General features: G+C 37.5%; 1 protein-coding gene across 1 annotated transcript in view; it reads left to right on the top strand.

The window, feature by feature from the left end:
• Positions 1–16,250, top strand: part of LOC129014352 (uncharacterized) — a gene marked incomplete at its 5' end in the record, with an annotated part of 119,829 nt that overhangs the window by 25,769 nt on the left and 77,810 nt on the right. Inside the window, 6 exon segments of the mRNA XM_054451678.2 lie at positions 1,096–1,172; positions 1,892–2,028; positions 2,643–2,765; positions 5,098–5,197; positions 10,127–10,278; positions 10,536–10,702. Of these exon segments, the coding sequence (XP_054307653.1) occupies positions 1,096–1,172; positions 1,892–2,028; positions 2,643–2,765; positions 5,098–5,197; positions 10,127–10,278; positions 10,536–10,702 (756 nt within the window).

Genomic DNA, 16,250 nt, shown 5'->3' with positions numbered 1-16,250 from the left:
GATGTTCATAATTTCTTTCATTCTTTTTACATAGATATATACATTCCTCAGTTAAGATTATGCTGTTTATACAATGTAGCTGCCTTTTTGCTTTTGTCATATCCTGAACATCTTCCCTTGCCATTAAAAGCTTTTTTATAAACAATATATTTTAAAGGGATTGAATATAGCTAAGTGGGAAAGAGCATGCCTTGAGAGTTGACTCTGTGTTTGAATTTTGGCTCCACTACTTACTGGCTGTATGACTTTTATCTCAGCTATTTCATCTGTAAAATTGAGATAACAGCACTTATCTCATAGGATAGTTATGATGATTATATGAAATAATTCAGTAAGCACCCTGTTATTTTATTTTGTGAGAGCACTGTCATTTATGAATCATTCTCAAGATTGGAAATAGTTTTTTTCAAATGCTTTGATATTGCAAGTAGAGTTAAGATAGACATCTTTGTGCATAAGTTTTGTGTCTTCATGGTGCTTTTTTTTAAACTGAGCATTCTAAGCCAATGACTTTTAATTTCTTAATACTGTTGGCTGTAGTTCTTCAGAAAGGAGATATCAATTTATTAATATATCCCACCTCATGTATATGGGAGAGTCTACACCTCAAGGTGCTCTTGCTGTTAACTTTTTGCATAGTTTGGTAAGAGAAATGATGGGGTTTTTTGGGTTTTCAAAATTTTCCTATCCTTGTGAACGTTTAGAAATATGTTTAAGAATGCTTTATGTTTCTTCTAACATAATTTTAGACTGAAGTGCATGGAAAGAGCCCGCATGTGCAGAGTGTTTTAGCTCTTGGCTTGTGTGCTGTGTGTATTTGTTTCATGGCAGCCATGGTAACATGACCCACGAATGGTCATATCACTTGTAAAGTCTGTGAGTCTATGGTTCCCAGAGGAAAGAACAGTGGATTATTATTGATTGTGGATTATTGGCTGTTTAGTGCATTCTTATAACTACTTTCATCTACTTTATTTTTGAATAAATATTTTCAAGTAGAAATGAAACCTATTGATAATAAAAGCATGTCAAGAAGGAATATACAAATGCCTATTAAATGTTCAGGAATTGAAGCACGTATATTCTTTTGTACAGGCCAAAGGAAAGAAACTTTTATTTGTACAGTTGATCCTGGAAAATATATGGAGTTTGTATGATGCTGTCTTGAAAAAGTAAGACTCTTATAACATTGTTTACTTTTAGGCATCTTTAGGCAGTATGATTTGTCTCACTTTCCAGTTTGATGAGTCGTATTTCAGAAAGCTGAGATGTTCTGAGAAAGTGAACAGAGCTTCTGCAGATGAGTTGATTACAGGGCTTGGAAGCAATTTAAAGAAGTCTATGTAACCCAGCTAAAGGGTGATGTTGGAGGGACAGGATAGCAATATTTTATAGAGTGCTGAGGTGAAGAGATAAAAGGATAGAAAGAAACATTGGGCCTTTGTTTATGCAAACCCAGGTTTAAAAAATAGTTATTAAAGTAGAAAAGGTGCTTAATAGCTAAGATCGTTAATGGGGAACTTGGGAAATAACTTGTCTGACACAAGTTTGCTTTAGTGCATTTATTTTCTAAGTTATTCCCGAGGTGGAATAATGACTTGTTAGCACTTATTTGTAAGACTGTTTTACCACTTGATATAGCTTGCTTGAGGAGATTGTGGAGAAGTACTTCCTGGGAAATCTTAAAGAAGGATTCACTTGAAAGTGTAAGAGTAGAGGTTGAGGAGGCCCCTTCTGTGGCAGCAGGATTCCCTTCAATCATTTTTAGCTTTTTTTGAAAAAGTAACACATTAGGATAAAAATATGCCGAATAATGTTGGATTCCTTTTTCCCACTGCCTGTTTATATCTGCGTATGACTTTTTCCCCCTCCAATCTTGTGTTTACTATAGGGACAAAGACAAAATTGATAAAATAGTGACTTCTTTAGGATTAAAAATTGAAGCCCAGGAGGCACGACATTCAGATCCTAAAGTTCAGATCAACGCCATTTGCAGTCAGTGGCTACCCATATCCCATGCTGTTCTTGGTATCCTTTATTCTGATAGTTTTTAATGAAATAGTTTTGATAAAGCAAGAAAAAACAATGCGTTATGGCAAGCAAGAAATTCTCTGGAAATAGCATTCAATCCAAAATAAGTCTTCTCTGCTTATTTAGTGTTCTACCATGAAACTGTATTAAATACTTTAATAATTAATACACTAATACTAATTTGTTTTAATATTACTAATGAACTTCTTTAGAAAGACAATTCTTTTGTGTTTGTTTAGTAATCTGTAAAAATAGAAATGTCTACACTAAGATTTAAATATAAGTAGGTGATATAGATGTTTGTGTTAGATAACTGTTTCATTTCAAGGTCACCTGTAGCCAACCTGCTAAGCTCTGTTCTCATTTGTTCCATGGGCCTCAGTGTTAAAGTACCTGTTATGAGGATCCTTTCTGAGCTTTAAGGAGTTTGTGAACTCCCTGAAATTGTATGCATGTTTTGAGATGTGATGCATAAAGCAGTGTTGCCATATAACACATGCATTTTCTATATGGACAGACTTTGTTACCTCCATATTTAGAGCATACAGTGAATCTTTGCTTTGGTGGGAGGCACTGGCTCAAGGTTTTGAGTCCTTAACAACAGACTTCAGCTATGGTGTGTCAGAAACTTCCTTGTCCCCTTGATATTACAGCCGAGAGAGTGGAGAGACTGATGTGCACAGGATCACAAACTTTTGACTCTCTTCCACCAGAAACTCAAGCACTCAAAGCAGGTGAGGAAAGATGGACCTGTTGGAATATACCATGTCATTGACTGTCCTCCATCCAGGCTGCTCTAGGCCAATTTGCTGAATGCTAATTTGCCAAATGGCAAATCTGCCAAATGTCCACTTCCACAAATGAACAGTTTCACGAATGACCATTTCACCAGTTTTGCCTCCCACCCTCACCCCAAAGATATTCTTGTTGCAGCCATTTTGCTCAGCCAGTAGGGTGAGACCAGCGCCTGTACACATGCTCCTCATGAGAAATGAAGCTCCCATTCTGGGCTTTATAGGTTCCATGAAATTTGCCTCTATGTGTTTTCTTATCTCTAATTCTTTTCCTCCAGTTCTATTGCTTTTGTAACCCTACCCCCAAACCACTATACTGTTGTTCTTGGCATCACTATTGACTTTTGGTTCATTAAATCTAATGGCCAGTTTTCACTCTTCATAGGACTAGATCTGTCACTAGCATTTGACGCAGTTGATCACTCCTCCTCCTTGAAACACTTTCTTCCCTTGACTTCTAGGCTTCCATTGCTTCCATTCCCTTGCTTCTGCTTTTCTTCGTGTCTCCCTGGCTGCTTATCCTTAATAATCTCTTTTTGTGATTCCTCCTCATCTCCCTGGCTTTTTAACTTTGGGGTGCCCCAAGCAAGGTTCAAGTCTTTGATCCTCATCTATTTTACCTGTAGTCCCTCTTTTGATAATCTCATCCAATCTCAAGACTTTAAATGACAACTACATACTCATAATTCCCACAATTTTGTATCTTGAGAGCTTGTCTGTTTTCTGGACTCTGGACTGATATCTAGAACTCCCTCTACACTGTGTTGTCTAAGAAGCATCTCAACTGAACATATCCCAAACTGGGCTTTTTATCTTATCCCCAAGCCTGCTCACCTAGTCATTTCCATCTCAGTTAGGGGCACCTCAATCTTTTCATTTACTCAGTCCAAAAACCTTGGAGTCATCTATGGCCCTTATATTTATCTCACACTCCAACATCCAGTTCATCACCAAATCCTTTTTATTCTTCCTCTTAAATACAGAATTCAACTATTTCCCAATATTTTCACTTCTGCCTCCTTGGGCCAAGAAACCACCATCTCTCACCTGGTTATTTTAATTGTTTAACAGCTAGTATCCCGGCCAGGCTGGGTACAGTGGTCCATACCTGTAATGCCAGCACTTTGGGAGGCTGAGGCCAGTGGATCATGAGGTCAAGAGCTCGAGACCATCCTGGCCAACATGGTGATACCCCGACTCTACTAAAAATACAAAAATTAGCTGGGTGTGGTGGTATGCGCTTGTAGTCCCAGCTACTCCGGTGGCTGAGGCAGGAGAATCACTTGAATCTGGGAGGTGGAGGTTGCAGTGAGCCCAGATCACGCCATTGCACTCCAGCCTGGGTGACAGAGTGAGACTGTCTCAAAAAACAAACAAACAGCGACAACAACAACAAAAAACAGCCAGTATCCCTGCTTCTTGATTCCGGTTAGTGTTTTATCATTATTGCAGACAAAATAGAGTGATCTTCTTAAAATATAAGTCAGGGCATGTCATTCTGTTCCTCATTCAAAGCTTCCACTGGCAAGACTTCTGATAGATGTTTGATTCTTGCTTCCTGTGGTTTTCTTTTTTCTTCTTTAAATTTTACTGTTGAATTCTTTGTATACAAATTATTTTAATGTGAGGTGATGGAGTTGTTTTAAAAAATTTCATTAATCAGTGGTTTTTTACCTCCAATATAGGTTAAGGAAAATGTTCATATGTTAATATGAAATTGTGTTAAAATTTATGTATTTAGGGATAATTGGCATTTTAATAGTATTGAATTTTAATTTATTTCTAAGAATTTGTTAATATCATAATACAGTATTTTTGTCCATTTTATTTTCTAACTTGTTATTGTGGGGGGTTGGAAAAGCTATTAATTTTTATATATCTTGATAACAAGCTACCTTGTTGATTGTTGGCCTTTGGTAACATTCCTCAATTCGGTCTTTTCTGTACTTGATAGTGAAAAATGTATTAGTGCTTATGGTAGTTGGTTAACCTCATTGCATAGCTTTAGCTTTCCTGTGAGATCCCTCACCCCGTCAAATTTGCTTGCTTTTCTTTCCTTATTTCTGCCAACTCTGTTTGCTCTTGCTCTGCTGTTCTTTCCTAGCAATCTTACCCCTTTCTAATTAAAATTTTTATCATAGTTGGAAAAAGTTATGGACTTCTGGTGTATTTCGATGATGCCATGTTCTAAACATTTTAATTGTTTTCCAGAAAAATCTGTTTTTTTTAATAATGGGAAAAATAGTGACATTTTTACTTCCTATTTGTTTAGCTTTTATGAAATGTGGAAGTGAGGACACTGCTCCAGTTATTATATTTGTTTCCAAAATGTTTGCGGTTGATGCTAAGGCCTTGCCTCAGAATAAGCCAAGGTAAGGGAAAGGGGAAAGTTGGGCTGGGCTAGGAATATGGTGCATGTTTGGTGGGATGCAGTTGGGCTGTGGGTAGGGGGGACACGGATAATGCTTTTCCTCCTCAACCCAGAATTCATATCAAGCCAACCCCCAGGGTAACATACAATTTGTACAGTAGTATATCCTTTTGTGATACCTCTGTAGGAGAAAGCTGTTGAAATCAGCTCTGGGATATTGAATTGAAGTGATGTAAGTTTGAAGAGTGGTGTTAGTAGTAGTAGCAACAGTTAACTTTTATTGAACATGTCAGGCGAGTTCTAATCTAAGCCTGCCTTGTCTCATCTAATTCTACCTCAGTAATTATGAATGTATGAGGATCTCTGCTTCCCTGCGTGTATTATGTGTGCACGGGTGTGGTGGGTGTAGGAGAGGGATATTTCTCAAGTTCCAGAGTCTTGGGGAATCTGTCTCTTCTACATTTCCTGTTTTTTATGTGTGTTCCCCTCCTTCTGTCTCTGCTGCTTTCCCCACTAGTTTAGATTCTGATCATCTCTTGTGGATATTGTTGCAGCAACCTGCTAGCTGGTTCTCCTGCCCCATCTTTAAAAGTTCCACTGATCCACTTGCCATTCTTTCTTTAGAGTGATGTTTATAAGACTCAGCTATGAAGATATGTCTCTTGCTCAAAAACCCTTAATGATTCTCACTGCCTTGAGCAGTTTTGATTCAAGTGTAAAGGGTTGGCGATGATTTCAGTGGTACTTAGGGAAATAAGTTTTAATTTAATTAGTTGTCATATTTATTTTAATGTGTATTTGTGTGTATTGCCTGTGTATGTCAAGTGATAAAGCTTTTACAGTGATGAGATTTTGAAGTTTTATTGAGTTAAAAGTGTTTGTGCATTTAAATAAGTATTAAATAAATCATATGCAGATATAGCAGAAATCATGAAAATAATATGTGAGTGACTGAAGGTCAGATCATCAGCCTGTGAAATAAACTTGACATGTCTTAGTGGCATTTCAGAACCACCATGACCTGACCCCAAACCATGTTTTGACTAGATTTTTATTTCTGTTTCTCTAATATACTAGTGTCGAACAAATGTCATATCTTTACTTGTGCTGTTCCTCCATCTGAGAAGGCTTCTTTTTCTCTGATAAAATTCTGTTTGTCCTTCAGGAGAAAGGTTATGTGTTGTTTTTTAGTACTTCCCTAGTGATTTGGACATAGGTGTATTCAATAATTTTTGCCCTGGGGATAAGTAAAGGAATAGATGGGTGAGTAAATGAAGAATGAATGAGTGAATATCCGAATGGGGGAATAACAGGTCAGTGAATGGTTGAATGAGTGGCTAAATGAGTAAGTAAATGAGTGAATAATGGAAGGAATGCATGTCTAATTATGTATCTAGGCTACTCCCAGATAATATTTCAGTGCTACATGTAGTAACAATTTCTTGTAGTCACAGTTTTAGGATATTGGATATTTTTTGGCCATTGAGAGTATCTGAGAGATTCTGGTAGAATCATAGGGAATATCAGAGAATTGGAAAACTTGCTGTTAAGATTTGAAATACATGTATTTATATCATTTAAAATTCCTACCTCTACCCATCCTTCATTTTTTTGCTGATGAATGATAGTATCAGTATGCCTCTCCTATTAATTACATTTTCTGTGAATGTTTTTCTTAATAATTCATCATATGCTTTTCGGATTTTAGTATATTTCTGATAGTGCAATCCATTCTATTCCATGAAGTTTCTTTACTGATTTTATTTTTGTCATTGGTTTTTAACCAGTATATCAGGTTCAACAATTGTTACGTAATAATATAGTGTTTTCAGGTATACCTGGGTAAGGTCATCATCATTAGTTTGTTCTTTTCTATCTTCTAGCTGATTTTTTTTCATTTAAGTTTTATTTGTAAAATGTGGGGAAATGTATCATTGAAAGTTGGTTTGATAGCATTTTCATCTCCATTGTATTAGATATACAAGCCAGGAATAGCAGAGTATTATTTTCCTTTAGTATAGAGTACAATGTATTAGTGATATGTGCCAGGGAGAAAAGTAAGGCAGGAAACAGGATTCGGCACCCACAAACCCTAAAAAATTTTTCCCTAACTTAATGAAGACACTGACCTTTACTCACTGCTCAACAATGCCGCTGTGGTTGTAAATGAAGTGTGGGACTGTTACAGGACTTTCTCCTTTGTTCTTATGTTCTTGCCTCTTTTCTTTGCTTCTTCAAATTCATCTTCCAACCTGACATTTGAATCTTCGGTCAACATTCTCACCTCTGGTCTCCTTCATCTCAGTATTAGTGACTATTGTCCCTTCAGGAAGTAACATCCATGGTTAGTTTAACTGTGGCCTAAGTAACTTAATGCTCACAGCTGTTTCCTCACTAGTAGGGCCCCATTTTCTTGTAATTAAATTTATTTGTTCTCAACAAATACTGGATACACAGTGGGTACTTTTTACACATCCTTGCTGATTACTATCTGCTTTGTTCCCCTCTACCATCATTCCCAGTGCCCACAGCAATGCGTGGCACACAGTAGTTGTTAACTGGATGGATGGATAGATACATAGATAGACAGCAAGCATCTATACAGTTGATGCTTGCTTAATGACTGTACATGCTGATTATTCCAGATCACTTCATGAACTTAGGCAGATGAGGATTTAATCTGCAAGATGAACAAATACACTTCTTTTTTCACTAAAACTAAAGTGAAATCACATTTACGTAAGATGATGTTATCATCTTTAATTCCTCCTGGAGGAAAGACATAACCTGGTGATAATGAGCATAGACTTTAGAGCCATACAGATCTGGATTTGAATTATGGCTCCTCCATTTAATATCTGTGTGATGTTGGGTCTAGTTACTTAAGTTTTCAAAGTCTCCCTTTTCTTATATGTAAAATAGGAGTATGATATCTACTTCATTTAATTGTTGTGATAAATTATGTGCTATAATATATGTAAAGTGATTAACACAGTCTCTGGATCATCGTGATAAACCCGTTGGAAGAGACCGTTTCTCTTTAGATGCTAGCAGGTACCTCTGGTATTTTTTCCTTCCTACTCTAATAATAAAAATGTATTCTGCATTTATATTTTAATTCACACTTTTCAGATATTCATATAAGTTTTTAGCAAAAGTCTAGAAACAAAGTTGTCAAAGGATTGGTTGAAGGAACAGCTAGAGTGCTCAGCCTGGGGAAAAGAAGGGAGGCGGGGAAGGCATGAATGCTGGTGATTCAAAGGAAAGGGGAGGGAAGTAGGTTTGTTAGATGTTGCTCCGGAGGAGAGAACTGCGGCCATGGCTAGAAATTGTGAGGAAGCAGAGTTCATTCTGTATTTGAAAGTCCTGACATTTAGAGCTTCCTATAATGAGGAGCTTGTCTCTTGCGGTGGTAGTGTGGCCCCCTAGTGCCAGCAATTTTGATTGCCTGATGAGACACCTGACCAAGCTAGGCTCAAGGATTGTTTCTCATATTTTTGTATTCTATTGCACAGCCTAGTGACCTGCAGCAGAGTGGGTGTGAGTGGAAGGGCCTACTCTTGGAACTAAACTCATTGCTTTTGAGGGACAGGTGCTAAGGAAGGCAGAAGTAGTGTCTAGTCCTGGACACTAGGACTAGAGAAGTCTTGTCTAGCAGGCAGATATCTGAAGAATATAGCAGTGGACAGTCAATGATTTAAGCGGTTACCTTCCAGGTTAGCTTACATGAAACAGAAAGGTAGAAGGAGTTAGGCCACTTTGCATCAGGAGCCCTAAGGGTCTGTGGCCAGTAGGCACAAGACAAGTAGGCAGAATGGCTACCTGCATGGCTTCCAGTGCTTACAGAGAGAGGAGGGGAATATGGCATGGCAAGGTGGGGATGAAGGTTATCAGTTAGGTGTGAAGTCTGAGATTGGGAAATAAAGCAGGAATCATAATGTTAAAGGTGATGGACAACACAGGAGAGAGGCACAAAGTGTTGGGACCAGGAAGAGTTGTCCAGCTTCCAGAGCTGGAGCATAAAGTTAGGACCAGAGGACTAGCCTGAGTGCTTTGATGCTCAGTCCCGGAGTATAGGGCAAAGGATGCTGTTATTCTATCAGCCTTGGGCAGGGATTGGTCTTGTTCATGTGTTGGGGTTGAGCATGCAGGTAGGTTCATAAGGACCCCTACGTGGGAAGGGAGCCAAGTCCTAGGAAACAGTCTACCTGCCTGGTTTCTACCTTCCAAACCCAAACTGCCAAACAGAATTTGTATTCGACTTAGTGCTCCCCTTTTGTCAACATCTTTTTAGTATTAAAACTCTAAATACCTTCTCTGTGTCCTGACAGACATGAGGGTAGTTCTTTAGGAAAAAGAACTTAATTACCTCCCCCACCCCTTCTCATTCTTACCTCCAGGGAAAACCACACATACGCACCCACGCACTGCCTTTTCTGCGATGGTGCTTCTTGGGTCTAACAAGGGCTGATCATTTCAGTTTGACCTTCTAGTCCTGATGAATTGCCAGTACTCATCCTGACCTTGAACCCTTCCTCTTGAACCCGTTATTGAGGCCTTATGCTTGTTTCCCTTCCAGGGTTGTTCCAAACCCTGATATCTGTCACTCTTTCCCTTCCTTCTTGCTGTTCTTTGCCGTTTCCAGAAGGAATATAGGTATCTGAGAAAGGTTCCATACTATAGTACATTGCTCCAGATGGGGGCTTGGGCTCTTGCATGTCAGTTCATAAGTTCAGAATAGTTGGGACACAGCATTATTAGAGAGAGGCTGATAGGCCCTCTCCTATTGCTACAGACAGGGAGAGGACTTGGAGAAAACTGCCTGGAATGGAGCTGGGACCAATCTTCATCTTACCCAGCCACGTCAATACTTGCTGTTTCCCTACTTGGATAAACTGAGAGATGACAACATATTTGTGATATCCTGTAGGCCTCTCACTCAAGAAGAAATTGCTCAGAGACGTGAACGTGCAAGACAAAGGCATGCAGAGAAGCTTGCAGCAGCGCAGGGACAGGCACCCTTGGAGCCCACCCAAGATGGGAGTGCTCTTGAAACATGTCCAAAAGGAGAGGAGCCAAGAGGTATAGCTTTCCTAAGTAGGCTCTGTTGCAAAGTGTTTGCGTTTTTGCTTAACTTGAGACACTCATCCTTTAGTTCTTGAGCTTTTTAAGCTTTAATCATATTTTTATCAATATTCTTTTCATTCTTGGTGTTTTGTTTTCTTTTTTTTTCTGAAACTAGACCAAATATATCATATTCGCTCTTCCTTCTGTGTTTCCAGACAGTTCTTGAATTAAGAGGGCATTCTTGGCACTAATTATCTTTTTGTTTCTGTCAGGTGACAAGCAACAGGTGGAAAGTATGACCCCTAAACCTGTGCTCCAGGAAGAAAACAACCAAGAGTCTTTTATTGCATTTGCTCGGGTGTTCAGTGGTGTGGCTCGAAGAGGGAAGAAAATTTTTGTCTTGGGGCCCAAATACAGTCTTCTTGAGTTTTTACGAAGGGTAAGGATTGAAAGTAAAATATTTATATATTGTTTCTCGAGGGTCTGATATCTTTTCACATTTTGTTGGGACTGGTGATTATCTTATTGGTAGATTTAGCTTGTCTCTGGAAAGGCACAGTTGAGTGACTGTGTATCTCCTTTTGTGTTGCTTTGATAACGTTTGTCATATATGTCTCAATTAGTAGCATTTAGGAAACCAAATCAATATGTGGACCAAATTTTTAGGCCTTATTTAATTATAAGGCTTTTCTCTTCTAGGCAAGAGTCACCTTGTGGTTAGAGAAAAGAACTGATAAGAGCAGATGTCATGCTGGAGCCAGGGCAATGGCTGATCTTTGAGAAACAGGAAGATCCAAAAACTAGCTGGCTTAGGCCAAAGGTGTGGGCAGTGAGCAGGGGATAGGCAGGAGTTGCATGGCACACAGACCCTGAGTCTGGACAGGAGGCTCTGTAAGTAGGTGAACAGGCAGCAGCTAAACATGCCTGAGCCAAGGGGCAAAACAGAGATCACAGGCTAGAGATGTCTCAGAACATTTTTGGAAGTGAGCGAGATATATACATTGTAATTATATCATAATTACATAATAGAAGTCATAGGATGAAGACAGTGCCAGAGGTCCAAGTAGCCAGTCTGGATCAGCACAAAGCAGTAAGCTAGGAAATTGTCAGCTGGCACGGTGGAGCGTCATGAGCACAAAAACACATGCTCCTCTCTGTGCAGGAAGCAGCCTGTCTGTAGATAAACCAGGGAAGCTGTGGTACTTGGCTACAAGTGAGAGAGAAGGAGGTAGCAGTTGAAGTAAGTCTCTGCCATCAGTTTTTCTTTGCCTTGAATGCTTATTCCATGAGTTTTAGCAGTTTAATCCTTGGAGAGTGCAGTGCTGCGTGGCAGTGAAGCAGTCCTTGTTGAGCTATGGCATGTTCTAATTTAGCAAGAAAGATCACAGCACTTGGTGTGTATAGGGTTATATTTTATGGGAGTCTGAAAGTGATATAATATATATGAAAACTCATCTATGATTATCTTGGCTTGGACATAATAGTTTGCTGTTTATCAGTAAGGGTCAAGTATCAGTTAATTTTTTTCTTTTTTGTGAAGGTAAATGAGCAAGAAATTGTTATTTAGTGAAACACTGATTTATTTGGCATTACAGATTCCATGAACAATCCAGTTTATCTCTGCATAATGTGTCTTTGCTACAAGTTGAAATCAGTTGCTTATGTGTCTCATGTCTTAAGCAGGAATGATACAATACATTGACAGCTCAAATGGCTTCTTATTTCAGTAATCAGAGCAACATAAAACCTAATTCCAACTGCTTAAAAAAAAACCTGAAATATTTCAGACCTACCCTCAAAGTAACCTCTACCCAGAATTTGTGTTCATCCTTTGTGTTAGTTTTCTGTTACTGCATATTACAGATTACAACAAATGTAGCAGCTTGAAACATTACACATTTTGTCATCTCACAGTTTCTGTGGGTTAGAAAACCAGACATGGCTTAGCCGCATCTTCTCCTTAGCGTCTCACAAAGCCACAGTCAGAATGTTGGCCAGGGTGCGTTCTCATCTGGAGGACTGACTGATGAAGAACCTGCTTCCAAGCTCATAAAGGTTGTTGTCAGAATTCATATATTTGAACCTGTAGTACTGAGGGTCCCAGATTTTTTCTGGCCATTGGCTGCCCTCAGCTGCTGGAGGCCACCTACAGTTTCTTGTCATGTGGACCTTCCCAACTTGGAGGCTGTCTTCATCAAGCCATACAAGAGAGTAGAAGGAGTCTCCTTGCAAGACAGAGTCCTGTATGATGGTATAGAATCACAGTGTGACATCTCATCACCTTTGCCGTATTCTGTTTGTTAGAAGCAGCAAGTCACAGGTCCCACTCACACTCGGGAAGGAGGTTTCTAAACAAAGGTGTGAACACTGGGAAGCAGGCATCATGGGAGGGGCACCTTTAGTCTGTCTGCCACATCCTTCTCTTGCTTTTCTTTGTAGTTTTACAACCTGTGTATGTATTTCTAAAGAATATTGTCACATTTGCATGCTTTTGAAACTTTGTATAAATGGAATTTTACTGTAGTTATTCTACAACTTGCCTTTTTTTAACTTAACATTGTGAGATTAATCTATGTTAATGCCTACTCCCGTAGCTCATTTATTGTTCAGTGTGACATAGGATTCCTTTACTTAAATGTACATTTTATTTATACAATTTTTTGGTCACTATATATTTGCTGTTTTCGTGTTTTTTTTTCCAAATCTAAGCAATGCTACCTTGATTATTTTTGTATATATCTCCTTATGCACATTTACAAGAAATTCTAGGGAATATACCTATAGTGGAGTTGCCTTGGTAATCTTCTGGTTAACAAGATAATTCCAATTTATTTTCCAAAGTAGTTGTAATTTACACTCCCAATAGGAGTGTTTAACAGTTACAGTTGTTCCACATGCTCACCAAAATTTGATTTTGTTAGGCTTTTGATTTGTGCCAGTCTGATGGGTATGATATGGTGTTTTGCAGTTTTAGTTTACATTTTTCTTATTATTCTTTTAATACATTTATTGATCAATCTTGTGTTCTCGTGTGAAGATATTAATAGTTCTTGGAGTCATTTCCCTGTTTTTCTGTTATGCTTCTTTATTGTTTTAAATACTGCTTTTCAGATGTCCTTTGTATATTCTGGATACTAATTCCTTGTCAGTTTTGAATTTTGCAAATTTCTTCTCCAGTGTAAAACTTATTTTTACTTTCCATTTGGTACCTTTTAATAGGCAGAAGTTCTTAATTTAAATATAGTCGAATTATCATTATTTTATGGATTTTGCTTTTTTTATCTTAAGAAAATTGAAACTAAGTCTATATTGAAGTCACAAAACTTTCCCTCATGTTTCCTTCTAAAGTTTAATATTTTACCTTTCATGTATAAATATTTGATTGAATGTTTGTGAAGAAGGGATCCAAGTTCATTTTTTCCTCATATAACTGTCCAGCTGTTCCAACATTAGTGAATAGTCCATCTTTATCCACTAATTTGCTTTGTCCACTCTGTCAGAAATCAGATTATTACCTATGTACATAGATCTGTTTCTGGACTAATTTTATTTTTTCTGTTTGTCTCTAACTGTCTCTGTTCAGTGCTGTCTTCATTTTTCAATGTTTTGACATCAAAAAGACCAAATCCCTTTACTGTGTTTTTCTTTGTTAGTGTCTCGTTTGTTCCTATTTGCTCCTATATATCAAGTTTATGGTCAGCTTGTCAGCTTCTATGAAAAGCCCTGTTGAGGCTTCGATTGGAATTACTTTATGTCCATACACCTATTTGGCGTGAATCAACATTTTATAATACAGCATCTTTCCATCCATGAATGTATTAGGTTTATTTATCGATTTAGGTCATTTTAAATGTCTTTCATGAAGTTTTATAGTTTTATTTATAAAGAGTTTTGATCATTGTTGTTAGATTTATTACCCACTATCTTATATTTTGTTGCTATTCTAAAAATCGTTTTAAATATACATATTTTCTATTTATTGCTATTTATTTATGCATTTTCTATTACTAATTATAGAAGTGTAATTACCTTTGTATATTGATCTTGCATTTTTGCCACCTTGCTAAGCTGTCTTACTAATTATGATTTATCTGTAGCTTGTTTTAAGTGGATGGTCATATTGTGTAGATAATTCCATTTCTTTCTATTCAGTGCTTATAATTTTTCTATCTCTCCATCCCATCGTTAGAGCTACTTTGAGAGTTGTCATTGTATCAGAACACATTTAGATGTAACATGTGCCTGAAAGGTCATCATTTTCATGAAGTTTCTAGAGTCTACCCTAGCACAGGGGCCTCTCCTTCCTCTGAACCTTTATGAATTTACTTGCCTGTACTACCTTTTTGTTGGTCACCCTATGCTTGTGATGTTAATCATCTTTGTTTATGTTGTATCTCAGCCATTTTTTCTCTTCATAGCATTAGGGCAGCACCCCAGGCCTAAGAGCACCAAAGATAGGCTGGTTGGTTAATTGAAATGCTTTCTGGATACTTGCATTTATATGGTGGATATATTTCTGAAGACTTCACACAATGCAAAATTTGAATCATTTGAGACAATATTTCCATAAGAATAAATATGATGTATGGGGAGCTAATAAATCTAATATACTTTTACTTGTATATTTTTGCTGTAAATGTACTCTGTCCTCTCATTAGTGTTCCTAATATATCACAGCATGCTCTTCCATATGAACAATATAGCATATAATAGCAGTTTGGCCTTTTTTTTGTCATTTTTATCATCTCTAACTACCCTTCCAAAGTTATTTTTATGTGTTACTTGGCACTAGCACCAGCCCTTGTTGAATACTTGAAGAACATTATAATAAGAGTAAAACAACTTTAAATGATCATAGTAATAATGAGTGTTCAAGTAATAGCACAGTAGTCACCAGAACTGGTGTATGACATGGTTCACATAAATAACCAGGGGCTGTGGGAATCAGCCAAAGTGACAATACCAGGTCACAACAGAATTTATGTTACTTAGCCATAAAGCTTATGATTAAATGAGAATCTAGACAATTTTTTAGTATTTGAGCAGTTTCAGTATTTCAAATTTTATTCATAAAGTGAGACATATTTTATCACACCATTTCAAATGTTCATATTTCAGGTTTACATGAAATGTTGCTATACCATATCTTACTGATGAATAGAAATAACTTTACAAATACCAATTAATGCTTCCAAATGCCTCCTAACTTGTCTTCAATCATTTTTCTTTGCCCAGGTACCATGAGGCTTCTCAGCTCCACCAGATGACCTCCTCCAAGTCCCCCACGTGGCATACCGTGCTCTGGAAAACTGTATCTTCTGATGGGAAGAGAATTGGAATATCTAGAGGAGGTACCTCCAGGAAATGTGCTAGATAGGGTGATGCTGTTTATTGTATCCTTACTCCATTCTAGGAGATTATCTAACATGTCACTGAAAATTTAGTGAAATTTTTGAAGGGAATAACTTTATTCTTTAGATTGATAGTTTTTTTTTTTTCTGGTATCTTTAACTTAGTGCATTTGTGCGTTTGAGCAACTAACATGGAGATCAGTTACTTGCTGTGAATTATAGTAGTTCTGTTTTTAAAATGTATTGCTTAAGTAACTTGTAAATGCTCTAGCCTAAGCTGGAGTTCCATTTATTTCAGAGTGAGAGGGGAAATTCATGCCCACATAAAGTCAATCTAGATGACTAAGGCATTTCTGGTTCTACAGATTAGATTCTAAATTGTTGGAAACTATTCTGATGTAAAGGTCTATTTAAACTCATTGCTTTTTTCCCATGCTTTTATCCTTTGAGTATTGCTTTGCTAAGATTAGTTGATTGTCAGTTTATATCTGTAAATATTATTCTTCATCTCCTTAGTGTTATCACTTGTTTGACTTCTGCCCCTCATTTGCAGAATTCACTTTTTTAGTTTCTTAGTGCAACCTTAAAGACTCAGATTAAGAAATTTCTCTTGCATCCAGAGTATATTATAGAATA

The sequence above is a fragment of the Pongo pygmaeus genome, chromosome 16 (genome assembly GCF_028885625.2).
Source record: "Pongo pygmaeus isolate AG05252 chromosome 16, NHGRI_mPonPyg2-v2.0_pri, whole genome shotgun sequence".
In the NCBI taxonomy this organism is placed as follows: Eukaryota; Metazoa; Chordata; class Mammalia; order Primates; family Hominidae; genus Pongo; species Pongo pygmaeus.
This window is presented reverse-complemented; position numbering and strand designations above follow the sequence as displayed.